General features: G+C 40.5%; 1 protein-coding gene across 1 annotated transcript; it reads right to left on the bottom strand.

The window, feature by feature from the left end:
• Positions 1-1,749: 1,749 nt before the first annotated feature.
• On the bottom strand, positions 1,750-26,401 carry LOC146309261 (uncharacterized). Its single transcript, XM_084744155.1, has 14 exons — positions 25,830-26,401; positions 8,839-11,215; positions 7,951-8,153; positions 7,608-7,706; positions 7,382-7,491; positions 7,236-7,294; positions 6,994-7,127; positions 6,740-6,874; positions 5,287-5,329; positions 4,569-4,606; positions 4,381-4,468; positions 3,892-4,087; positions 3,064-3,096; positions 1,750-2,704 (listed from the first exon to the last, which is right to left on the bottom strand). Exons 1-14 carry the CDS (start codon positions 26,128-26,130, stop codon positions 2,576-2,578), a joined length of 3,945 nt encoding a protein of 1,314 aa, XP_084600281.1. The 5' UTR covers positions 26,131-26,401; the 3' UTR covers positions 1,750-2,575.

Raw genomic sequence — 26,401 nt, 5'->3', positions numbered from 1 at the left:
ACAGACAGACAAATGTTAAATTCCTGCATCGATATTATTAAGCTGCAGATCAGGATGCTACACAGTAAACACACACACACACACACACACACACACACACACACTCACACATCTACTCTAAACATGCAAATGCAAATGAACACGCTCCATGTGGATCTGATTCGTACCCCCTGTATGCCAGTCACAGTGTGTTCCAGTGACCCAGTGCCCAAGATTAAGGCCTGGCAAAGCCAGATTTAACCTCCCAGCAAACCAAATCCCAGCTTTTGAGAGCCTGTGAGGAGCAGCCTCCTGGAGTGTATAATGCCACAGCAGTGCACTGCCAGCCAAGTTTTACATAAACACCAACATAAAACTTCTGAGGCCTTCAAACACCTCCGCACTAACAGTGACAAAGTGTTGTACAGCAGGCAGGGAGATGGAGTATTTCACAGTAAAATGCAGTCAACATTAACCTCACCTCCAAAAATAATCTCATTAACACTGTGATTCATGTGGCCATTCATTTAGGTCCAAAAGCCTTCTGCTGCTGTGATCTGCATAATGAACGGCACCAATGTTATTCAGCTTACATCAGAGTGGTGGTGTTTGCAGAAACAATACAGCAAAATGAATGTGTTTATGCAGATTTTCAGATATATTGAATTCACCACCGTTTATCATTTTTGGTAGTTGTAAAGAAATAAGGAAACTGTGCATGTAATTTAGATATCTCTCCAAGGTGAATAAAAGCTTGCACATTGCAATGTATAGCCACTTCAGGAGGGACGAGGATGGACATGGAAGAAATATAGAAGTTAAGGAAATAAACAAGAGTTTTCTGATGCCATTATGCTGAAAACTCACCTTGAACCCTTTTTTTTATTAGTCTCTTCCCCAATTATTGTTAAGGATTGATCATAAATGTAGAATGCCAGAAAAAGCTTAAAACCCACTGCTCTAAGGTAATGAAAACAAAACTATTCTTATTTTCAGGTGATTATAAACTAATGTAAACATATTTATGAATAACATATTCCATATTCTACCAGTAAAACCACATATAAGTAACACAGTGGGACTATAAAGTATAATGAAAAAAATGCCAGAGACAAAATGTTCCCATGGAGTCTTGGGACATCCTTCACTAATAATGAAAAGGTGAAATTTTCTTGTAAACAAAGTTGTGTTTATATTCAGTGTTACTCACCAAAACAGTGTATCCTTCAGGTGTAACAAACACATTTTTAACACAGTTCCTGATCATTGTTCTCATCCATGTTTTCTGGCTTGCTGTCTTCTTCTTCTCTGCCTTTACTGTTGTATCTTGACATGTTACTGCCACCTGTTGATCGGTGTGACGCCATTGGTGGGACTGTGAATTGTGTAACCTCATCTTTGTGCACAAGACAAAGAAATCATCATGCAGCTTCGCCTTTGACAGCACTGTTGGGCAGCCATATTAGTCCAGAGGAACTTAATTACAAAGTGAAGGATCTATGGCCACTTGAAGCTCTTCAGATACCAATGAGAAACCTTAATAATCTGTACAGATGATGATTAGTGACACGGCGAGGATGTGAAAGAGTCAGAAATGCACAAATGTTTGCATTATGTGGCCATAAAGCTCTTTAAGTACTCATGTAGGGCAGTTTTACTGACTACATCCACCAATCATGAGCAACAAGACTATTGTGTTTAAATTAATTTATTTCCATCGCACTCACACACACACACACACACACACACACACACACACACACACACACATTCTCTGCCAAAAGATCTTTAATTATTTACAAAACCTTTACACACTTATAAAACAGTGCACTGTCTCAGACACACAACGATAAATAGTTATAAGAGTTTTCAACAGAAATGTATACAAGTGATAATTGGCACATCCAGGCGACAGGCTTTATCACCAGCTTTGCATGTTTCCTATTTGTCAAACAGACCATTAAAACAGGCACATTTTGCAAATAGAGAATACTCAGCTACGATATAAATCCCTTTAAAAATACCCCGAACCGGGGATCCAGCCCCTTTAGTCATACAAGATTTAATTTATTTTACTTTTTTTTTAAATAATCACACCCATAAGAAAAATATTTAGTAGAACCTGAAATCCCACATTCAATTTACCTCTGATTTCAGAGGACAACTGGTGGTAAACTTAACACACACTTTAGTGCAATTAGCAGTGTAAGAAGCTTCATTTTAAAAGACTACAGAGTGATTTCTTTAAAGCATAAAAAAGTCAAATGTTTAGAAAAAACTGTAGGAAAATTAAACTGAGCAACGTCGACATCTACTGGTTACAATCAGCACCATTTAGCTCCTCCTAAACAATAGATATGAAACAACCTGACTTGTAACAAACAGTTCAAACGTTCTCGCTCATATGAATGAATCTCTTTGGTGGCTGTTTCCCTTTGTGATTTGTCATGAATCCAAGCAAGTTCAAACGTGTTTAAATAACCTGGTCCTGTTCAGAAAATGTGCCCGCAGACCCGGAGTTTCAAATCAGTGACTTCATTTGATCCTATGTCCCTCCTTCCTGCAGGGATTTCATCCCAAACTGACCAGATGTTTTTCAGTTCTTCTTCTCATCTCCTGGTAAGAAGTAGGGGTTCTCGTGGCCTTGAACCAGATAGGAGTAACGGGACGGGTTTTTACCTTTGAAGGTCCTCATTCCATCTGGGTTGAGATCGTATGATCCCGACTGAAATGTCAGAGGAAGCAGTCAGTATATTAGTAACCTTTTGATGTAAAGACTCCACATATTCACATACAAACACCCACAAAAGCCAAGCACACTTACACAAGTAACTGCAGGTGCCAATATGCATTGAAAACTGATCATCACCACTCCCAAACTAGCATCAGCCCAGCTTCTTTGAACTGTCACTCACTGAATTTAGCATGAAGACGAAAGCACGCAGCCCTCCACAACAATCAAGAGATCTTTCATGAAGCTTCCCGTCACCCAAAACCCGACCACCGTCATTCTCAATGTGGGACTTGTCTAAATAATCAGCAGGGGGCATTAAGGAAAATCAGAATCTAAAAGCAAAGCCTTACCTTTTTCCATCCTTTCTCCTTCGGATGAAACCCCTAAAGCAACACAGGGAGTCAGGCAAAGCAGGGAGCATGGGAGGGGGCTACGTGCTAGCACTATATATACATTCTGGATGATTGGGTTAAACATAGTGGTGTGCACAGGATTGAAAACATATCATTAAAGCATCTAATCTGTATCTGATACACGATGGTCGTGTGCCCAGTGAGCATGGATTTGTCAGTGCGCAGGTCAAATAATGTCAGATGTCTAGGATTAAAAATAAGCTACACTTGGTACAAAAGCTTTGTGTTTTAGTGGATAGCAGGTCCCATTTACACACTGAAATGAAGTCATCACTATTTCAATATCAATTGAAAATAAATTGAAACAAGGCTTCAATTTTAATAATCGAAACCAAAGATAGGATTGTTGATTGACATGCAGCAAATTGTGCGCATGCTCTACCAACTGAGCTACAGGGGCACCCGAAAAAACTTTTTTTTAAAAAAACAAAAAACTTTTAACCCTAACCTTCTGGCATGGTACTTTGAAATAGACATAAAAAATACATTGATGGAAACCTGGCCATCAAAATGATTTTGAAACAACTGTTACATAGAAACAGTGTCCAGAAAAAACTTTCCAACATAATTTTATCCAGATTTGAACCTTTCCCTGGACCTTCACAGGCAAATCCACATCCATGCTTACTGGGTGACCTTAAGGTTAATCAGCAGGTGCAGTCTGGATGCAAGATGGTGGGGCAACACTGAACAAACTGATTTAGTGGCTGATGAACAAGACTGTGACTCTGAGGATTAGTGTTAAGTAATTCAGACACGACTCACCAGTCCGTTGCTATGAGGCTTTTTGTCCATCAGGACATTAGTGCTGCCCCCTTCTGTCATCTCTATGGAACCAGCTGCATCCCAGTTGGTGGTGGCACGAGGAATGGGGGTGATGCCAGTGGGCCACGGCTGGTTTGTGTCACCTAAAGAGTATGGACTATCGCTGTGGTCTGACTTGCTTCTTGGGCATCCCCTCCTAATGTACAGACAAGAGACAACAATGTAAAACTTGCACACACAGGTTTCTATTTTTGTTTTCAAATCCTTTTCAGTAATTTTCTAATCTTCTCTCTAATATGTATATTCACATATATACTGTATACTTATATATTGCAATTTAATTCACATACTTTTGCATACTTATTATTTTGTTCAATATTGTATAATAATGAACATGTCTTTTGCACTCTACTTACTAACTGTAACGCAACCTGCACAATGAGTAAAATTAATTCAGTATTAATGTTGGTTAAGTTTGGAGGATCTCACCAGATGAAGTACACGAGCAAAGCCACAACCAGGATGAGAAGAATTCCTCCCAATACGCAGGAGATGACCACCACCGCCAGCAGAGCCGCTGTAAACACACACATAAATACACATTTAGATTTTTATGGGTCAGAACATTAAGTGCCACCACTGCTGTTCCATCATCTTCAAATAGTGTTACTACTCACAATCATTGCAGTTGAAGCCAGCATATCCAAATGGACACCTGAAAGACAAATCAGAGCAGTTAAACATAATGATGTTTGTATTTCAGGGCTGTTTTGTCCTGTAGCATTAATAGTAATAATAGCAATAATAATAATTAACAGAACATTTAAGGAAACAAGCTAAATAACTTGGGGCTTGGTGTCTCAGGGCTTTGTAAGTAATCAGTAATATCTTAAAATCAGTTCCAAAAGCAACAGGTAACCAGTGTAAGGAAGAATTTGGGCAGCAGAGTTTTTTGATGAGCTCAAGACAGGAAAGTGATTTTTTTTTTTTTTGCTGATCCCAGAGAACAGTTGAGATTATAATAATCTAAAGACTGGTTATGAAGGCATGAATGACAGTTTCCAGATTTATTGCAGAGAGAAATGGTCTGATCCTCCAAATGTTTGGGAGCTGAGATTTTTGTCAAAAATGAGAGACAATGGGATTTATGGAGGATAACTACTGCTGCACGTGTCAAATTATTGAATGGGATAAAGAATCAAGGCTGTTTTATATTTGAGAGTAGGACCTATTTTGACCAACCTTAATGGAGTTTAACACTGACTCCACATGGGGGAGCCAAATTCACATCATGTACAACACGCACATTTAAGTAATACAGACACCCCACACCTGATATGCAAAACTTCCTCTGTAATAAAAAAAAAAAATTACGCTAAAAATTTGTGTACTCACGGTACGCATGTGTCTCCCACTGCCTTCTGCCCACTCGGACATGCTGCAAAGACAAACAAAATAATTTCAACGCATACAGTGTTTTGTACAATGGGACTGAAATAAGGCCATAACAAGCCACAGCTTCGGTCAGGGTAGATGGAGACGTACAGCACGCCTGGTTGCACATACACAAAGAGGCTGCTTCATATGGAGCCTGCATGATGACTATCACAAACAAGCACATAATTGTACATTATGTTCTTTTCCTGGGAAAGTGACTGTATGTAGCATTAGTATAAAAGTCTGATTCTTTATTAGTTCTTCCTATAGCTGATCTCCTTGGTCACAACCCTCCAGAGAGAAAAGGCTGTGATTCTTCTACATGTTTCCAGGGAAACAACCCCATTAAAAAGAAATAAATTTGAGAGATAAATGAAGTAAGGGCCAAGGGTCGGCGTGGAGAAAAGGCGACAGCGCTTGACCTTGTCTGTGTCTCACTCCCTGTTGTTTCTCCCACACAAGTATTTCGCTGAGGGTGAGAAGGTTTTGTTACAGCTCTCTTAACTGCACATCAGCTGGGAAAACTGAACTTGAGCTTGCATCAGGGGGCAGGTCATCATACGCTTTACAAGAGGCTGTAGTCATTTATGGTGCTCTGGCAGCAGAACATTACAGAAATTTCACATTTTTGAGCATAAAGGACACAACATAAAAACATGTTCTCATTCCGTTCTCAGGTCATCAAACACCAACGTTTTGTCTCTGCGACTACAGATGCACAGTGAACCCTTTAGCGTCTGTGTGAGACACACCGGACTTTCATGTAAACCCATCACCTGACGTAGTATAAAGAGCAAGAATGTCTGTGTATAGAGGAGGTGCTATGGATGAAAAAACAAACGACTTTAACCCAGGAGGCTGAGGTTCTTGTCCCCTGTGAAGTTTGAAGGGTAACTTGAGTATTGTTCTGTTCATTGTATTGTTGTGTTGCACAATTAAAAACTAATCTCTGTTTATTAAATCCAAGTTTATTGATATAAACTGAAATTAACTAGAGTTTATTGAATATGGAGATACTTGCTCACAAAAATAAATAAAAAATAAAAAATAAATTTGAGCTCTGTCAAGACCTAATAAGTACTAAAGAGGGTGGTGTTAACTTCTCTGTATTTTGCTCTGTATTCCTTAACAAAGCAATGCATTGTTTGATAGCTGGCTATAAAGTTAAAAGCAAATGTTATATTGGTTGCTGGCTAGCTACAATGTTAGTAAAGTGAAAGAAAGAAGAGACACAAAACTCACAATCATAAAACTTAGAATAACAATCTGAACCTGTCACTGGCAAAAACAAGCAGATTTAGTGGACATAAGAGGGTGTGGAGCATGCAGCGTCACTGTCTGGCAACCTGGGATGAGAATGTACTGTATTTGTTTCTTGATAGGGAAGATAAATAAATAAAGTTGTATTTACCTCTGCAGCTGGTGTTTGAGTAAGTGATGGAGATGTATCCCGGTCTACAGGTACAAACAGCCCGGCCTCTTGTAGTTGTGCATTCTGTAGTGGAGTCTTCACAAGGTAAAGGCTCCTGCTGACACAGGTTTGTAGCTGAGACGGAGAAAAGATATAAGACAGATGTATGAGAAAAATCTGATCTTGATATAATGCAGCCTGGGCCTCATGCATGTCACGTTTAAATGCTTGGATAGGACACAAGCAGTTCTTACTTGTAAATTGAGCATTAGCCAACAATCCAGTTGTGCTAGTGTTAATAGCCCTTTGAATGGACTGATCAACAGACTCCTGGGTGGCATTGGTGTTTTCATAGACGTTATTTACAGTCGCTTGCACACTTCCTGGCCTAGAGAATTATAGAAAAGCAACCAAAAATGTAAAATAAACAACTCAATGTTTTTTTTACATCCTTACATAACATCTTTATGCAGTAGAAGAAAGAGAAAATACTCACTCGAGTCGCACAACATCAGACCGTATATACCCTTGCTGTTTTCCAAGGATTTCTCTAAGCTAAGAAACAGAATAAACATGGATGAATGACAGAGAGAGGAGCATTTATTGTAGCTATTCAACATGTTTCGTGAGGTCACAACCTACCGCTGCTGAGATATTAGCTGCTGTACTCTGGAATATTGCAGAGGACCTGTCGCTCATTTGCTCTTGAAATGTCAAAGTGGTGATATGAAGCTGGCCTGGGAACACTTGGGCTAAGTGAGGAGGAGGAAAGAAGAATATAAGACAGAAGTCTTACAGAAGCCACCACCCTGTCATGTTCTCTGTAATGGGAATTTCTGTGATCGCAGATGAAATGTCACGTTGTTACCTGGTGTACAGCGGCCATTCTGCAGGAAGCTACCAGAGAGACACTGGCAAGTCCCACTAAGACAGATGCTTTCAAGTGGACATGGGATAGCAGGACAAACTGGTGAAAGATGAAAGAAAAATGTTGCATTTGAGAACACGTTTCCCATAAAAACTGGCCTGTATGGCACATTTACATGGTTGACTCAAGTGGCCTTGTTAGATAATCCACTGTCCCTTCTTAAAAATAAAACAAACATTCTGCAGCTTGTTTCATACATCAGTTACATTTTTCAGAGTTTAGTTGATTGATGAAATCGTCTTCTGTAGGTGTATTACACCTGGACTTTAAGAAAGGTACAAACCAAGGACTGGGATGGCTGTGGTGGAGCTGTTAGTGGTGGTGACCTCTGCTGGTCGCACGGTGGTGACGGCAGTGGTTGCACCAGTGGTGACGGTGGTACCAGTGGGGATGGTGGTACCAGTGCTGATGTGAGGGGTGGTGGTGGATGCGGCTGTTGTATTGCCAGTAGCTGGTGTGGCCAACAAAGTAGTACTCCCTGTTACATCAAAACATTAGTAAAAATCAGGACGTTTAAACAGAGAACAAAGCCATCATTAGCATCTAAAAGTGTTACTATGATTGCTGAAATACAGCACATTTTCCTGTGTATCTCAAATTATGTCTATGAAAAGCTGTAAATGCAACACTTATTACAGAGTGGCTTTCATATTGTGTTTGCTTGCATTGAATTGTTCAACGGAAATCTTGAGAGGACCACAGTGGTAGATGTTAGAATAAATCACATATACTTTACATTACTGCAGACAATTTTCCAAAGCATACCATTCATCTCTACTCCACAGGCTACCAAAGGTTTCAGCATACAAAGCAAGCTGGAGAGACTTGAAACTTGCTACTGATTAGTAATTCAATAAGACGTTGGTTTTGTTTTTCACTGATTTTCTGTATTTAAAATCAATCAACCAAAATCAGTGCATTGTATCACATTGTCATTATGTTAAGAACTGTTTCCATTATACTGTCCTGGAATGACTGAGCAAATTTGTGTTTTGTGACACATTTTCCACATTTTAGCCGGCTGGAAAGAGGGTAAAAAGAGGTCTTAGATGTTAGACCAAATATCAGCCTGTTTTCAATCAGAAATCAACATTAAATTACCTCTCACCTGCACATCATCATCATTATTTTGTAAGAACACACATCAACATTCATGCTGTTAGTCCTACCTCCTGAGGTTGTTGTTGAGGGACTAGGGGTGGTGGTATTTCCAGTGGGGGGTATGGTGCTACTGCCTGGGGAGGTGATTGGAGGGAGAGAGCTGGAGGTGGAGTTGGAGGTAGGTGAAGAGGTTTGGGGTCCAGTTGTGAGTGTTGTGACTGTGGTGACATTAGAGGATGAGGGTGGGGTGGTGACGGATGCAGGAGGCTCAGGCGAGGTGTTAGTAGAGTTTGTTAGTGCAGCTGTAGTTAGTACAGTTGTACTTGCTGTGCTGTTGTTGGTTTGTGTGGTCACTGTTGTGGTTGTAATCAAGGTTGTGTTGGTCTGTGCAGTTGTTCTAATTGTAACTGTCTCATTGCCAGTAGGTGTGATCGGTACACTTGTAGTTGTGTGATTGGTTGTTGCTGTGTTGTTGCCCGTAGTTGTGATCGGTGCAAATGTAGTTGTGTGATTGGTTGTTGCTGTGTTGTTGCCCGTAGTTGTGATCGGTGCAAATGTAGTTGTGTGATTGGTTGTTGCTGTGTTGTTGCCCGTAGTTGTGATCGGTACACTTGTAGTTGTGTGATTGGTTGTTGCTGTGTTGTTGCCCGTAGTTGTGATCGGTACACTTGTAGTTGTGTGATTGGTTGTTGCTGTGTTGTTGCCCGTAGTTGTGATCGGTACACTTGTAGTTGTGTGATTGGTTGTTGCTGTGTTGTTGCCGGTAGTTGTGATCGGTGCACTTGTAGTTGTGTGATTGGTTGTTGCTGTGTTGTTGCCGGTAGTTGTGATCGGTGCAAATGTAGTTGTGTGATTGGTTGTTGCTGTGTTGTTGCCCGTAGGTGTGGTCGGCACAAATGTAGTTGTGTGATTGGTCGTAGCTGTGTTGTTGCCCGTAGGTGTGGTCGGCGCAACTGTAGTTGTGTGATTGGTCGTAGCTGTGTTGTTGCCCGTAGGTGTGGTCGGCGCAACTGTAGTTGTGTGATTGGTTGTTGCTGTGTTGTTGCCCGTAGGTGTGGTCGGCACAAATGTAGTTGTGTGATTGGTCGTAGCTGTGTTGTTGCCCGTAGGTGTGGTCGGCGCAACTGTAGTTGTGTGATTGGTCGTAGCTGTGTTGTTGCCCGTAGGTGTGGTCGGCGCAACTGTAGTTGTGTGATTGGTCGTAGCTGTGTTGTTGCCCGTAGGTGTGGTCGGCGCAACTGTAGTTGTGTGATTGGTCGTAGCCGTGTTGTTGCCCGTAGGTGTGGTCGGCGCAAATGTAGTTGTGTGATTGGTCGTAGCTGTGTTGTTGCCCGTAGGTGTGATCGGTGCAAATGTAGTTGTGTGATTGGTTGTAGCCGTGTTGTTGCCCGTAGGTGTGGTCGGCGCAAATGTAGTTGTGTGATTGGTTGTAGCTGTGTTGTTGCCAGTAGGTGTGGTCGGCGCAAATGTAGTTGTGTGATTGGTCGTAGCTGTGTTGTTGCTGGTAGGTGTGATCGGCGCAAATGTAGTTGTGTGATTGGTTGTAGCTGTGTTGTTGCCCGTAGGTGTGATCGGCGCAAATGTAGTTGTGTGATTGGTTGTAGCTGTGTTGTTGCTGGTAGGTGTGATCGGTGCACTTATGGTTGTGTGATTGGTTGTGGTTGACATAACTGTAGTTGTGTTGTTGTTGGTAGGTGTGACTGGTGCAGTTGTAGTTGTGTGATTGGTTGTGGTTGACATAACTGTAGTTGTGTTGTTGTTGGTAGGTGTGATAGGTGTATTTGTAGAGATGGTTGTATTTATAGTCTCACTGGTGCTGGTGGGATGACTTGTCAACAGCGTTGTACCACTGGGTGGAGATGATGGAGAGCCCGTGGTGTTGGCAGTGAACTTAGTGGATGTGGTCGTGGACTCTGTGCTCGGCTGAGAGGAGGTCATCTCTGCGTGGGTGGTAGATGATTCCATACTTGTAGCACTTGCTGTAGTTGTAGCTGCTAAAGTTGTGGAGTGCTCTGGGGTGGATGGTGGTGAGGGTGTAGAATCTGTTGTGGCAGTTTCTGGGGTTGTAGCTACAGTTGTAGCTACTGAGGTTGTGGAGTGCTTTGTGGTAGATGGTGCTGAAGTCGTAGATTCTTGGACATTTGGTGCTGAAGCTGAAGATGCTGTGGTGGATGGTGCTGAAGCTGAAGATGCTGTGGTGGATGGTGCTGAAGTTGAAGGTGCTGTGGTGGATGGTGTTGAAGTTGTAGATTCTGTGGCGGATGGTCCTGAAGTTGTAGATCCTGCAGCAGTATTTCCCGCGGGTGTAGTATCTACTGACGCCGTGGAGGGCCTTGTGGAAGTTGGTGAAGTTGTAACAGTGGTGGTTAGAAGGCTGCTGGTTAAAGATGGGGCTGTCGTAGTAGTGTTGGGAGAAAATGCAGGAGAGGTGGTATTTGTCGATGTTCCTACAGTCAAAACAAAAGCACAAAAAATAATCAGGGCACACTAAATCTGTGATTTAAGCAGGGTTGGGCGGGTTACTTTAAAAATGTATTCCAATACAGTTACTAATTGTTTGTCCAGCTATTACCTCCTTTCATGTGTGCAAATGCATGTTAAGATAATTAGTATTCATTATGCACATTTCATGTAGACCTACACACTCACAAAATTATTATTTTTATTTTTTTTTTTGCCACTAGGGGGCAGAAGAAAACACGTTATTGACATAATGTCATCTTAGAAAGTTGATATGATGAATGGGTGCCTATTATACATCAAGCAGACACAGCAACATTAGCATTCCTTTTTAAGTCCTGTTTGTGTCCAGCAGACCAGATTCACTCTCTTCTTTGCTGTTTTTGGCTCCTTAGTGACTAAATGCTCCACTTTGTTCACCAGCTAGTTGCTGTCTTCGTTCGTCTGTCATTTGGTTTTGTGGTACCACATACTCCATCGATCTGCGGGAAACTGCAGTGTGCAGTGATAATTATCTGTGGGTTTGACAACAGAAGCGACACCTCTCTCATACAAGTAGTCATTTGATCCATTGTTAATATACAAATATTGATTAGAGCAGCTTTAAGATGTGTACTGACCACATCACAGCTTACCAACTTAATTATACATGCTAATTACTGAGGGAAATAATGCATTAATTAGCAAATATTTCCATGTTAATGCTCTTCACACGATGAGCTATGCATTTTAATTCAACATCTAATTAGATTATCTACCGCCAACAGCAAGCTTGTTGTATGATGTTTCTGTAATATTGTTATTTTAACAAAATAAAACTACATATATCTAATTTTCAGCAACTCACACCAAAACAACCTAGATGAATGAATAGCATGACAGGCCAGGGGAAAAATCTGTATTTTTGATTTGGGATATACTGTCCCTTTAATTCTCTCTTAATGTGACAGCACTCATATTTGTAGGCTTAAAAGACCAGTGTGTAGGATTTATTGTCATATAGTGGGGTAGGTTATAGACTGCAACCAACTGAACCACTCATTTCACCCTCCCCTTCCATACATGTAGGAGAAAGAAAACAGGGCGAAACTCACAAAAAACTCAAAACATTAAGGTAGGGTAACAAAAACACAATTCTTATTTTGAGGTCAATAATAAAAACATTCAAATTAATATTATATTTCAGATCTGCTGATGAATTAAAAAGTACACAGTGGTCCTTTGGATCAGATTCAGCTTCATTGTCAGTTCAGAGTTACCAAGACAGTTGCTGGGAACCAACAGATGAGACTTTTCATGTGGAGAAGCTGTACATTTATTAACTGACACACTGTGACCTGCGCTGTACATTTACTGCCACACTGACAACCTACTGCTAAGTTCATGTTTCTGGTTACATGCCACATACACTTACACCCTGCCCTATTCTTCAAAGGAGCTACACTACGCTTATGAAAATAAGCTTCAGTAAAGTCTGATAAAACATAATTACTAAGAGAGCGGTGATAAGCTGCCAACTCATGGGAAGATGGTGTTTTGTCACCATGCCAAGACTAAATCCATACCATCACAGCCCTATTCAGTTATTAAACATATTCGATTGTAAGCTGTACAGAGGGTAACGAGGCTGTGGCTTAAATAAACATTTAAAACTGTGTGAGTAAAAAGTGGACTTAAGCTGTGACTCAGCTGACCGAGATGTGTCAGTCACAAGTGCTGCCAACTACACTTGACCATGTTAAAGGACGGAGCTGCCTCCTGTTTGTGCCGTGTGCTGTTGTGACGCCTGTTCCCAGTTAGCCTGCTCCCACTCTTGGCTTCATGTTTATGGGGGGAACAGAGGAAGCCGGAGGGCAGCTTGGGGAGCGGCACAAACAGCAGGAGGTCTTTGATAATGGCTTTGCCTGTTTACCTCAGCGCCTCATCTGTATGCATTGTATGATTACACTCAGAGCCCCCTTTCGGCAGCCAGAGAGCGAACACGCTACTGAAAGCCAGATGGGTGGACGCCTTACACAAACAGTTTTCTCCAGTAAGTCGTCTCAAAAGCACAAGGAAGTAGCGAGAAAATCAGGACTAATATCAGATCCTGAGGGTGATTTGATTATTTTCTCTGTGTACAGGGCACAGAGTGACCTAATGTCTTTATCGCTTAGTAACCAAGACTCATTTAGAGATGAAAAACCACAGGCTTCACACACCCTGTGACAGCAGACTTTTATGGACACAGTGTATTTGATGTGCAAACACACCCATACCTACCTTAAAAATCATGTATTAGAGGAGTGGAAGAAGACATTGAGCAATCAATGATAGATGGGGAGGTGGGGAAAGGTGGGAAAGACGAATATAGTTTCAGGTGACGTTTTTAATGCTCGTAAAGTAAAGGAGTGGCACAGTTAAGGGCTGGATCTGTAAGTGAAGCAGCATGAGATCATAGCCGTAAAACACACGTATCATTTTGTGACAGGCTCATCTAGATTAAGACTTAAGGGCAATGGACTAATCTTACTGGATGACCAGAGATCAAGATTAATGAAAAACCTCTTAAATCAGATCCAGTCTACCCTGTTTTGATTAGCCCTGTTATATTCTCTGTGTTACGTTTTAGCAAGGACTTATGTGTGTTTCCACGCATGACTGAGTTGAAGGTTAAGTATTTCACCATGCCCCTCATTCCTTCATACCTTACATCCTATTAAAACATCCAAGGCCAAAGTTTTATCTGGTCGTATTAAAAAAATAATCACATTTTAGCTGTTTTGCAGATTCCTTTTTGCTTCTTTGAAACTAGACAGACAGTTACAGTTTATAGTCCTGTGGATTAGTCAGCATTAGAGGATGATATTTTTTTCCAGGAATCCCACAGGATGCGAATCAGTTTCACTATTCATCACAAGACTGGGATGGGACAGGGAAAAAAGGCAGTCAGTTAGTGGGGGGCGAGAATCATAATAACTGTGACTTTGTCTGTAAGATTAGCTTTACCTCTATTTTTCATCAAAAATGTGTCTTCAAACCAGTCATTTTCTATATTTTTTGACAGAAGATCAGTTTGAAAAATTGCAGGGGAGTTATAGAGTTATAGAGCAGTCAGGAGCAGCCGCAGCGATGAAGAGCTGCACAAAACTGTTCAGCAAGCTCACCAACTCCTTTCCCTAGAAGCAGGGAAGGTCGCCAAAATTGTAGAAATACAGATCTCAGCAAACACTAATGATGAACACACAATTAACCAGCTGTTAAAAAGGTAAAAGATAACATTTAACCCTCATTGTGTGGACTCATAAATGTGTCAAAGAGTCTTATCAGCTGTGTGCATGGGTGTGTATGTGGAGAAGCCAGTTTCTTATCAACATTGGAAAGTTAACAGAGACCATGCTTTCTCTGGGTGTGTGTTGACTAATGCTACCCTAAATCTTGTCAGGTTGGAAACACTATTCAAGACTAAACTGTTATGAAAACAAGAATACCCGACAGGATCAATGATTAAAAGACAGCATCAAAGAAAACTATTCTTCTATTCTACTAAATACAGTCATAATTTCCTGCCAAAACTATTACCATAAACATTACTGCTACTGTAAACTTGTTTAGCCTAATGTAATGTTTTTAAGATTGTTGTTAGATTTATTGTTTGTCCAGCTACTCCTTCCTTTGTTATGTGCAAATGCGCCTTTAGACTAATAGTTTTAGTTATTCAAATTTAAATGTACTTAGCTATTCACACTTCACACTCAATCTTCAAGTGACTTAAATGTATTCTGACCTGAATCTTCTGTTTTTACCTCACCATTTAAATATTTTTCAGTAGTAGCATTGAAAGTATTGGCAGATTATCTAGATCACTGGATTTCTGTGTAGCTAACATTAGTAGTTGGTCTGACCTGTAAATGTTCATTTAAATTAGAGTTCTTGTATAACAGTATTTTCACAGCTGAAGGCAGAACTGTGCTGTGATGTTGTTCCTCTTTTCTGATTTAAAGACAACATAATGTTGAAATTTCAAAGCAGTGAAGCATTTTTTTTCACAGCCAGGTAAGGCTAGGATGTTAAATTGACCGTGTTTTGAAGTGTTGTAATTTGTGAGCACTGCACAAAGAAGTATATCACTCTTTATTTTAAGATGTATTTTAAAATAGTAATCCTGCTAAATAAACCCCACTTTTACTAAATATGACCGCAAACTGATTTTCCGTATCTGTAATGGAATGAAGTTACCTTTTTACCTTTGATTACGTAAGCACAAAAGACACAGTTCATTCTGGAAAACTCTTGTCATAGCTTTAATCATTTACCTGTCCTCGGCGAGCATTAATGTCGAGCCCTGATCTTCATATTACAACACTATTTTCCATGGCATGGATGATGATGATGATGATGACAATAATGGCTGAATAGTGTTTGACCTTCTATGACCACATTTTATTGGTACACATTTTATTAGTCAGAAAAGCCTATCATTACACACAGATAGGAATGTGTTTACAAAATCATAAACGCAACTGATAAAATTATTGTGTTTTGGTGATGAACTCTATATTCATTACTGTATTGTAAGACTTCAAGTTTCATGGAGATTTTGTTCAACTTCAGTCAGCTCACCCAAATTACTATATTCTCAATAATAAAAAATAATAAAGTGGCATTCACACACATACACGCACACAAATTAAATAAAAAGCAGAATGTCAGTAGGGCTGGGTAATAATATCTGTACAATATACAATATATATCTTATTATACAGTTTATTTGGTGAATTCTCAAATGGTGCAACCATGTCATTCTATGTTGTTTTAGTATATGATGCATTGTTGATGATTAAACAACCAAACTGAATATAAAGCAGTTAAAATTAGCTCAACCAAACATTAATGCAGCAGTAATATTAATCCACAACATCATATTGTAGTAAATCATATCATCATATTATAGTAAAACACTGACAGTGACCACTTTAAGAATGACTAAGTAACTTTTGCCATAATACATACTGTTATTAAGGCTTAGAACGCTGAACTTAATTGTAGTGGAGTTAGGGCTGAGCAATATGGTCAAAATCAAAATTAATATAACATTCAGCCCTTAATCTCAGTCAATCTGAATGTTGAAAGCTGGCATTCACTGTCTCTTGCACAAATTACTGCCAGACTGGACTAACCGTGACATCAAAGTATTAATTTAGCTTAAACATGAGATAGATGTCTTAGCATCAGGGATGAGTTATGAAATCTAGCGGTTCATTTTATCATCTCTATGAAGGTCCCTATAAACTCATCCTTATCACCTACTACTGCTACTACAGCCAAGGAGGAATTACACAATCATTCCTCACTGCCAGCTTTTCACTTTGATGACATTTCTAAAGTTGTTCCGATAGATTCTACTGCAGAAAGAAAGTAGATTGCTGGAATAAGAAATGTTTTATATAAGAATAGCATAGATGTCATTTACAATAAACCCATATCTCTTGAAGAAAAGTTTTTAAAATGTGGCCTTCACACACAGTGGTTATAATGTGATTATGGTCTGATGTTGCAAATGGAAAGATATTGAAGCTGAGACCTTGAAAATGTGCTATTGAAAAAAGACTCCTGTCATGCTGAGGTAATTTTGGTATCTACCTAAAAGTCATAAATAACAGATAAAGAGAGATAAAGGTTATAATCTCATCATAAAAACACTGTATGTTGATGGACACAGGGGAAGTGATGGACAAAAGGGAAATTGTCACGGAGAACAAAATGAGCGTGAATGCTTTCCATGAACTGACACGGCGGTTCTTCTTCCACTTTTTTTTTTCTGACCGTGACAATTGTTTCCACAGCGAAAGTTCAGTGCTGCTTCTCTATTTCCATTTACATGGGAATGTCAGCCATAAACAAAGTTTCACAGGCAACGCATGATACCCCAACCACAGACTGATACAACGATGCCTGCAACTATGTATGTTTAAACTTCTCCCACTTCACCACAGCATTTTCTTAACAGGACACTTCCCCTTTTTGTGAGTTGCAGAGTTTGGGAGATATCGGAGGTGGAGACATCTACCTTCTCTGGGACAAAGTGGCACTCGGCCTGTGGAGCTCAAAGCGCTAAAAATACTTCTGAAAAATTCAAAACTGTTGACTCTCTCCAGAAATCATGACCTTCGAGATAATGCACAGACCTCGCTGTGAGCAGTTTCAAATAGATATTACTTTCCTTGTATTATAAAATAAAGTAGTTCAGGTAGATTCTGAAGTAGTTCTTGTAGATTCTACTGCAGAATTAAACTCACAGTAATGTCTGTGGATGACCTTGGATAACTGGGTCAGGATTTTTGGAAAGAGACACGGGTTTTGAATAAATTTTTTTGGTGCTTCGAGCACCACAAGCCGAGTGCCATTTAGTCTCATTATATTGGAGAGAAGGCAGACATCTCTACGGCTGATACGTTCAAAACTCTCACACCAAATAAATCTAGATGGATCAACAGCACGACAGGTTAGAGGAAAAATATGTATTTTTGATTTTGGGGTGAAGTGTCCATTTAAACTACATGTTAGCAGCATGGCATCTTTGTTAATGTGACTTTAGCGGGGCTGCTTGTCAATTTTATGGTCTCCTGTGATTATGAAGTTGTCCACACCAGGAGGGTTTATGAAATCCACATGAAACAATGTAAACAGACGGTCTGTTAGTGTAACACGCTTGAAACAGTGGAGTAATTAAGAGCGCACTCTGCTTTACACGTCTAACAGGGAGCCTCGTCTCCAAGGATTTAACCTACAGCCGGATAATCCCCTGCAGACACAAAAGGGATGACTGGGTCAGGCTCGGTGACAAGTGGGTCTAAGGTCGGCCCGCGAGGCGAGCGCACATTCAGGAGGATGTGGATAAGAAGGTCCGGCTGTACCCGCTGAGTCCACCAACTCTTGTGAGAACGCCTGCTCTGCGGTTTTACTATCACTGCGCTGACGCCACTTCAAAGCTGCGATACCTCTCCACCTCCTTTTTTCCCTTTCCTTCTCAACCTAGAAATCAAACAAGTGCATTGTGGGAGTGTATCTGTTGCCAAGGAGACGTCTGCCTCCAGCTGTCAAAGCTTCGCCTCACTTCAAATCATTAACAGCGGCAGAATCAGAGAGAGACGGAGCCAGACTTTAGTGTTGATGTTTGTGTTTCAGCGTGGCGCTGCTCTTCAGGGTATTTATTCATGCGACACAATAGCTCTCCTGTGAAGTACCTGCTCATGAATTTGACTGTCAGTTCCAGTTCCCCCAAGGCACATCCTAAACTTCCTGTCCACACTGTCACTCCTGGAGAGTAAATACTTATCTCTATCAGTGGAGACCAGTCATTAGGGCCTGGAGGGCACAGCGCAACCTGTCATCACCAGTAAGAAACTGAGCACACAATCGATGTTCTTATTAAAGAACCAGTGTGTAGGATTTAGCGTCATCCAGCAATGATGCCCTACCAAGTGTGTGGGAGAACCTATGGTACTGCAAAACTCTTCAGGTTATTATACACTAATGAAAACATACTTAGAAATATTATATTCCATTCCTGCCAATAACCCCCTCTAAATCTTACACAATGGATAAGCTGCAAAAATCTCTGAATATAGTATTTTCCTAAATTGTATATCATTCGTGATAAGATTTTAGCTCAAGGTTGTGGGTCCCTGCCTCGCTGTTTCAGACGGCTTTCTCGCTTTCTGGCCGTGGTGTGAATGTGGGGCCAGCGATGTGTACTGCGGTGATTCCTGGTGGGTCGTGAAGACCATGCAGGTGGGCCTTAAGAGGTCATGAAAAATATATAATTGAAACATTTTTAAGTTTCAGTTTGAGTTTGAAATTACCAGAAAATATTTGATTAATATGGATGATTTTAGTAGGTGCTACACCGTATTTGGTGACCTGTCACTTTAACACCAGGTGGGTGGTCTTTCTTAGCTAACACCAGCTAACTTGAGCAAATAAAGTGGATTTCATACTCCAGCACAGGTTTAAACCCTTAATTTGGAGGAGAAATTGGAATTAAAGCATTGGTGCCTGCAAACCACAGAATATTCTCACCAAACTATTGGTAAAATGGGCCACAGGTTTAATGTTAGCATACAAAAGAGGGCACCCTTCTGTGCCTGCTATTTGGTGGAGATGGCGCATGGTCGAGGACGAGTTACAAAGATGTGAAACATCTTTCAGACAGGACTGCAAAACACGAGATCAGCGGGAGTCACCTGGACAATGCTGTGAAATTGTCAAAGGTAAATGTCACTGCCCAAATTGACAAAGCATACAGGCGCTTTCACTGTGTGAAAAATGTGAAACAGCACTGCAGGGCCACGACGAGTCGGCGGACTCTCTGAATCTGAGAATATTCAAATGCATCTCCTACACTATGTGTGAGGGTGATTTGAGACTTCAGAGACACTATGGTACTCAGTTCATCTTAAAAAAGTCATCCAGCACCGAACTAAAAAACTTGCAATAGCATGGGACAGCATATTTTACCACCCTGCCTTTGTGGTGCAGGTCCATGAATTGAACATATTGTTGTGCATCAAATGATATAGATGTGATAAGTGTCAGTGTCTCCATGCTCATCTGTTAAAGCTTAAAAACTCAAATCCAATACTGTTTTTTAACTATACCATTACAGTCTCATGTACATAATAGCAAGCATCTGAAAAATATTAGTTTTTCTTCACTTTCCTGTATTGGGTTTGGATTGGGTGTGGTTATGCTCAGGTATTTATTATGAAACTTACACAATTAATTCCACTCACCAATCATAAAAAAGTCCATGTCGGTTGCTAAACCATCTAACCCAGTGGGCGCAACAAAACTTTGCACCTACTGCTGGCTTGATCTGCCTCTGAGTCTGAGCCAATTCAGCAACAGGGAGCAGAAGCCGAGCTTGGTTGTGTCAACAATGGAGTACTGCGCTCTGAATTTAGGCTTGTGACAGTGTTGATGTAACTTGTGTAATTGCTCTCTTTCTCTCTCCTCCTCTGTGAATGTGTACAAGACCTGCTGCAAGCAGCCACTCTGTCATTAAAAGTGTTTTGTGGAGCCATGCATGGACCCATGACGTGTTTAAAAAAACACATCAGTAGCAAGAGCGAGTACTGTAGTTTTCCTGGTATGTAGCCTATCGACTGAAGTGGTTAAGGTCCCACCAGTTTTTCACATATAAAAAGCTACTGGTCTGTATTAATAGACCCTAGAAGGAATCCTGAGCAGCCCAGAGAGCTGCAGACAAACAGCTTCTCAGTGTTGCCATGAAATATTTCCAGTTTATTGTTGAGGTTGGGGGAAAGTGCGTTCCTGAAATAGCGCATCCAGCAGCACTGCAAGAAGGACGGACCTGATTAAGGAATGCACACAAAGCAGGAGACAAACTGACAGGTTATGACCCAACAGTCAGGAAGAGCCTGAGGCCAGAAGGCAGCACCTCATTAGGAGACAGAGGAGTCATGTGGAGAGCTGACCTATAGTGGTGTGTGTGTGTGTGTAGTGCCTGTGTTTCAGAAATCATGCGGTATGACACCTGAAACAAGCTGATTAAAGACAAAAATGCAGGACGCATGCTGGACTACAGCTCACAGCTAATTACTGGTCACACTTCAGGTCCCTCTGGCAGCTAATGAGAGTGAACATTTTTTACATACTGCTTTATGACCTCCTGGTATTTAAAGGTGCCCATCCCTGTGTTCATGGCACACTAACACAAACACACAGGTCAGTTTACTTCAGCGGTCATTGCTGAGAGAAAAGCAGGCCTGAGGGCTGCCACATCAAAGCCACAGAGCTGACGCCATGTCACCAGGAGCGAGCTCACAGCACTGACAGGAAGCTTTTATTTTCACTAACCCAACAGTCTGTCATCCTGCGGGGTGTCTCGTGTCAACAGACCTGACCGGAGGACACACACACACACACACACCCCATACGGTGGAGGTGAGGGGCTGCCTAGGCAATATGTCAGTATGCTAGGATTAGCCAAAATATATGTCTGTCAATATGGATATATACACTCAGTTAGAGTTGAAACCATGAGACAACATACATACAGAGCTGCTTCTTTCTCCAAGCCATGAGAATTCATCCTCTACAAAAAAAACGTTGACTTATTATTTATTCATCCACACTGTAAAAACAAAAAAGTTCAGAAAACTCAAAATTTCAAGGCTAACTACCAACTACTTATCTTTTGTTGAAATCATTTACTTTTCTTCTTTAGATAAAAATTAAATCATAGAGAGATTTGATTGTAGGTCTGCAAAACTTTTTTAGATTATTTCAAAACTTTGAGTTGAGATCAAAACTCTATCTACTGCAGTAAAGTGCCTTGAAGTTAATTCACTCAGTTAATTAGAGTGATTTGAATTCAGCCTGTCCACCATGGGATCCAAGATAAAGCAGTGAAAATATGGTGTACACTTACACTGCTTTGGATTTTTTGATTTGGTCCTTTAAAGCGGCAAAAACATTTAAATGTTTTGCTGCTTCTCCAAACTGGGGGCATGTCGACCACCATCTACCTAACTTAATACACTTAATACACTGACTATTGGTCATGCAAGTACCTCATACAACCCCACTTCAAAAAAAAAAACCTGAACTATCCCTTTAAGTGTAACTCCTCAGCTAAACTCCAGTTAGTGTACCTGATCTATTAATATGAGAACAGGGGTGTGTATCATTGACAGATGAGCATTTAAAGTGGGTCTAAAAGTAGACTTTGTTCTCTTACATCTGTCACACAAACTTTATCTTGGCTGGGACTGATGCGCTTCCTGCTGCTGACGAGACAGACTTGATGCCTGACACACACATGTGCAGACCAACACACACACACAATCTCAGGCCATGGTTACTATTGCACAAAGGACACACTGTGCAGCAGTACAGCAGATCAGATATCTAATGTCAATATCTATATATTCCATCTGATTAGTTCCTTTTCTTCATCAGACGGTCTCCAGTTTAAGCAGCGTCCTGGATAAGACTCTCTGTATCTGAGCAAACAGAGCTCTTACACTGTAACTTGGAGGTAACAGATGGCTGCCTGGAGCAGGGCTAACTCGCAGGGCCTCTGCACATATCATATCCAATTAAAGCTCCGCCAGCACATGCTTTCCAATTACAGAGTGAGATTTACTGCCCTGGAGCAGGTCTAATCCAACAGGATACAGCAGGGAGGCAGCGTCAGAGGGAGAGACGAAACAGCAGAGAAAACAGCAACAAGTGTGCTTGAGAGGTGGAGGCAAAAACAGTAACAGCAGGCGAGAGTGCGACAAATGAGGAAGATGAGATCGATAATTGATACGAAACAGAGACAATGAGATGAGGAACTGAGTTGTATAAAAAGCACTGGCTAACCAGAACTCTTTATGTACTTCTCTCACTGAAAAAGGAATAATTGCTAAAAAATTATGGCTAAAAATGTCAGGGAGTGCAGGAACTGAGCTGTGAGGGTTGCTCAGTTAGAATATGTATCTTTAACGAATGATTGTTACATTTGTTTAAGTAATGTTACCAGCAAAACTGCCAAATAATCTTTGGTTCCAGCCTCTTGAATGTGATAAGTTGCAGGTTTTCATTGTCATTTATGGCAGTAAATTTAATATCTTAAAGGGGTAGTTCGGATTATATTAAGTGGGATTATATGAGGCACTTATCCCTAGCATTACTTATAGTAGATGGTGGTCGACACGCCCCCACTTTGGAGAGAGAAGCTAAGGAATATACTGCTTTGGACAGGGTCAGCAAAAATTGTATTTAGACACCTAAAAAAAGGCACATCTAAAAAAACAATATCATTTCATGTGTTCCCAATATATAGAATATTTTCACCACTTTAGTTTGCATCAGACAGCCTTTTCCAACAGGAAACTGCCTTTATGTGATTCAAGTATCACTCTATCTGCTTCAGCCGGACTCCTTTTGCAAAAACAGTAATTCTTTGTCAGCAAACACGGGAGTTCCTGAAATACTGCTGCCTCAATTGGTTAGTTTCTTTGTATTCTTGTGTGACCCTGGTGAAAGCAAACTAACCCATTAAAGGAGTAATCTATGATATGATTACTGTATTAGAATATGTCATTAGATATCCGGTTTCTCTGACAACAAGATTACAGCTGTGGTGTCCTTTGAAATTTCTATTCCGGCCTGTAAATTGTGTTATCGTTTGCCAGTTAATTAGAGTTCGAATTAATGCCAAATGTCTGTTGTTAATGTGTGTTTATGACTCATAATTAGTAATAATATTTAATAGGAAGTAGATATTTATAATGGTTAAACTGAGCAGTATGTTAATGTAGTCTGGCAGGCAAAAGGCAGGCAGTCACTGAACTCAAAACTCCAGAGACAACTGACAGCTGATCAACTTACAGTGTCATTTCTGCACAAACTAACTTCAAATGATCCGACTCATCCCTTTAAGATTACGCCAAGGTCTCTTTTAACATTTTGTTAATTAAGCAATTAATCAATGAATCTACAATATATGGTAAATAAAAAAATGTCAGCTGCAGCTCTACATGAGATGTTTCAAATTCCTACAACTGTCTGTTGACTCCTGAACAGGTCTTGCATGCTCCGGTAATGATCTAATGATGACTAGCCAGCTAATCATGACACATGTGGAGGAAATGTGATGAACTGCATGAGGTCTGAGAGAGGAAACAGTAGCAGAGAGAGTAGGGAGAGAAGAGGCAGGCATTTGAGGTGCTCCACTCCTCTCTCTGGACAATTTCTTGCAGAGGGCACAAGTAAATGTGGCGCCAGAGGAGGAGGAGGAGGAGGATCACGACCGTCGGGAGGTCTTTTCATCTGGACCTCTTTACTGCTACTTCAGACACACTCAGCCATGCCCCAAACTGCAGCCTCCATCACCTCCCAGTTTTCCTCTAGCTTCTTCCAAATCTATACAAGCAGACACATGACAGGAGGGGATTCACGCAAGCAGCCTGCAGGCTGTCAGTGAGGCTTCGGCACATGATAGTGACCGACTATCTGTCTGTATATGGAAACCTTGAATCACAGAGATGCACTTCAGAACGGTCCAAAATAATCCAAAGTGTGACCAATGGATTTAACTGTACAGTACACTGGAGAGCTCATCAAAATTCCTCAGGGCAGCTTCACCACGCTGTCGAGGGGGTCTGCTTACGCACACACAGAGTAAACTTTGTGTGTGGAGTGTGCTGTGCTTCAGGGGGCCGGCTGTTGTTTGACCGAAGCCTCCTCGCTGGCATCTGTCCACCCCCAGCGAGCTTTGAGTCACACCAAAGGAGCAGTGAGTCAGGGGTTAAGACTATTTGGGGGAAAACCCCCATAAATGTGTAGAAAAAAGAAGAAAAGACGCATTTTTCTTGAATAAATAGAAGAAGCACAGCAAGACAATGGTTACAAGTATTCCCTAATATCACGTGGATATCTAAATATGCTTGTAATGATTCAGTTATTAATTCATTCATATTTGTACTATGAACTACTACTGTGTCTTTTTTGGGGTGCTGACTTTTTAGCTTGAAAAAAATTACAATTATTTTCTTCATATAAACGATTTTTAGATCTTTAGTTTGTATTTTCTTGTTTATATTAATGTCAAACAGGTTGTTGGATTATATGTTGTCAGTAAACCAACATCAAACTGTCACAATCATCATTTTGTGTTTATTTGAGTATTTTGCCATTTAAATTTAAAAATAATAAATTGTAACCTACACATATGCATTGTTTATGTCACTGACTACATTATAATAGATAATAAACGTATTGACCACATACAGGAAGAAGAAAGTTCCTGTTAAATATTTTCAGATATTAATTTCTATCTTGTGGGTTTATTATTTACAAGAAGTCCGACTGCAATTTATAGAGTCTATAATGTCATGGCCCATAACTCAAGATTTTAACTAAAATAAGTTTTAAAAAAAGGCCAAAAATGTATTTTGTACATGTACAACACCACAAATGTACATGAGAAATGCCATTTAAGACATGAGTAAGTGCCAGATTTACCTATAATACATGATAATCTTTGACCTGGTCGACTGATATATTATCAGCCCACTACTGACCAATCACAGCTGTATCGGTTTATGTATATCGGTATCGGCATTATACAGAATGTCAACTGATACATCAATATCAGAATTTTTATTACTTTCTAATATCAGTACACACACACACACACACACACACACACACACATTGCTCTACAATAACCAACTACAACAAATATTTTACTTAACCATTAAATAAATAAATGTTATATAGCATCAATATAACAAGCTGCATTTTTTTCTGCATCAGGAACACTTGGTTTTATATATTAGGTAAATTTTTAGTTGATAATAGGATACTAAATGTTTCCACAGAATTAGGTCTAAGGTTCAATACTGGTGTACTTTTACTTAGAAACATAATTAAAATTACACAAAGGGATTAAATCTTCGTAGACTACAGTCAAACTAGTAAAAAAAGTAGCATGACAGCGTGTTTCCAGGGTTCAATTCATATTCTAAGTCAAATGTCAGTAGAAATACAGAGTTATAAATAGTTTGACAGAGGATGTTTAGTGTAGAAGTAAACTTTACTCACCCTGGACGGCAGCGCCCAGCAGAAACGCGACAGACAGAAAACCGAGCAACATGTTTGAGCTCTTCGTCGTGACTTTGTGAGGACGGTTGGACTCCGGAGGACCAGCCGGTGATGAGGTCCGTGTGCTGCCTGTATAACAGTGAGTGTAACGGTGCTGTGCAGACGTTGTTTCCTCTGGGTGTAGCTGCTGCTCTGCTACAGGTGGCTCACACTCATCATCAGACTGGGAGGCTGCAGCCTCTGACAGCATTAAAAGCTTTAGTCCCTCCTCTGATTGGCCGCTTCTCCTGTCACTCATCATTACTGTACTGGAGCTGCACGGCTGTGTCTCCACCCAGGGATCAGAAAAAAAAAATACAGAAGAACTAGTGTGCAATAACGGTCTACTTTTAGATTATTATTTACATAAAGAGTGAATAAAGCAGGCAACACGCCTCACACTAGGGACAACCTCAATACTGGCGTTACATGACCAACAAATTCTCCAGGGTATTATCACAGCACAGCAAAGCCTGGTTAAAATACTGTATGGGAAAAAAACAGAGTAATTACTGTTATAATGGATATAATTC

Source organism: Lutjanus erythropterus, chromosome 19 (genome assembly GCF_056507025.1).
Source record: "Lutjanus erythropterus isolate fLutEry1 chromosome 19, fLutEry1.hap2, whole genome shotgun sequence".
NCBI classification, from domain to species: domain Eukaryota; kingdom Metazoa; phylum Chordata; class Actinopteri; order Lutjaniformes; family Lutjanidae; genus Lutjanus; species Lutjanus erythropterus.
This window is presented reverse-complemented; position numbering and strand designations above follow the sequence as displayed.

What these genes read in the sequence shown, in the direction of transcription:
- LOC146309261 (XM_084744155.1), bottom strand. Translation starts at nt 26,130, where the DNA reads ATGATGAGTGACAGGAGAAGCGGCCAATCAGAGGAGGGACTAAAGCTT. An exon ending in TCTGATGTTGTGCGACTCGA is followed by an intron (nt 7,128 to 7,235) that starts GTGAGTATTTTC and finishes ATAATTCTCTAG; the next exon opens with GCCAGGAAGTGTGCAAGCGA. An exon ending in TGGCTTCAACTGCAATGATT is followed by an intron (nt 4,469 to 4,568) that starts GTGAGTAGTAAC and finishes GTGTGTTTACAG; the next exon opens with CGGCTCTGCTGGCGGTGGTG.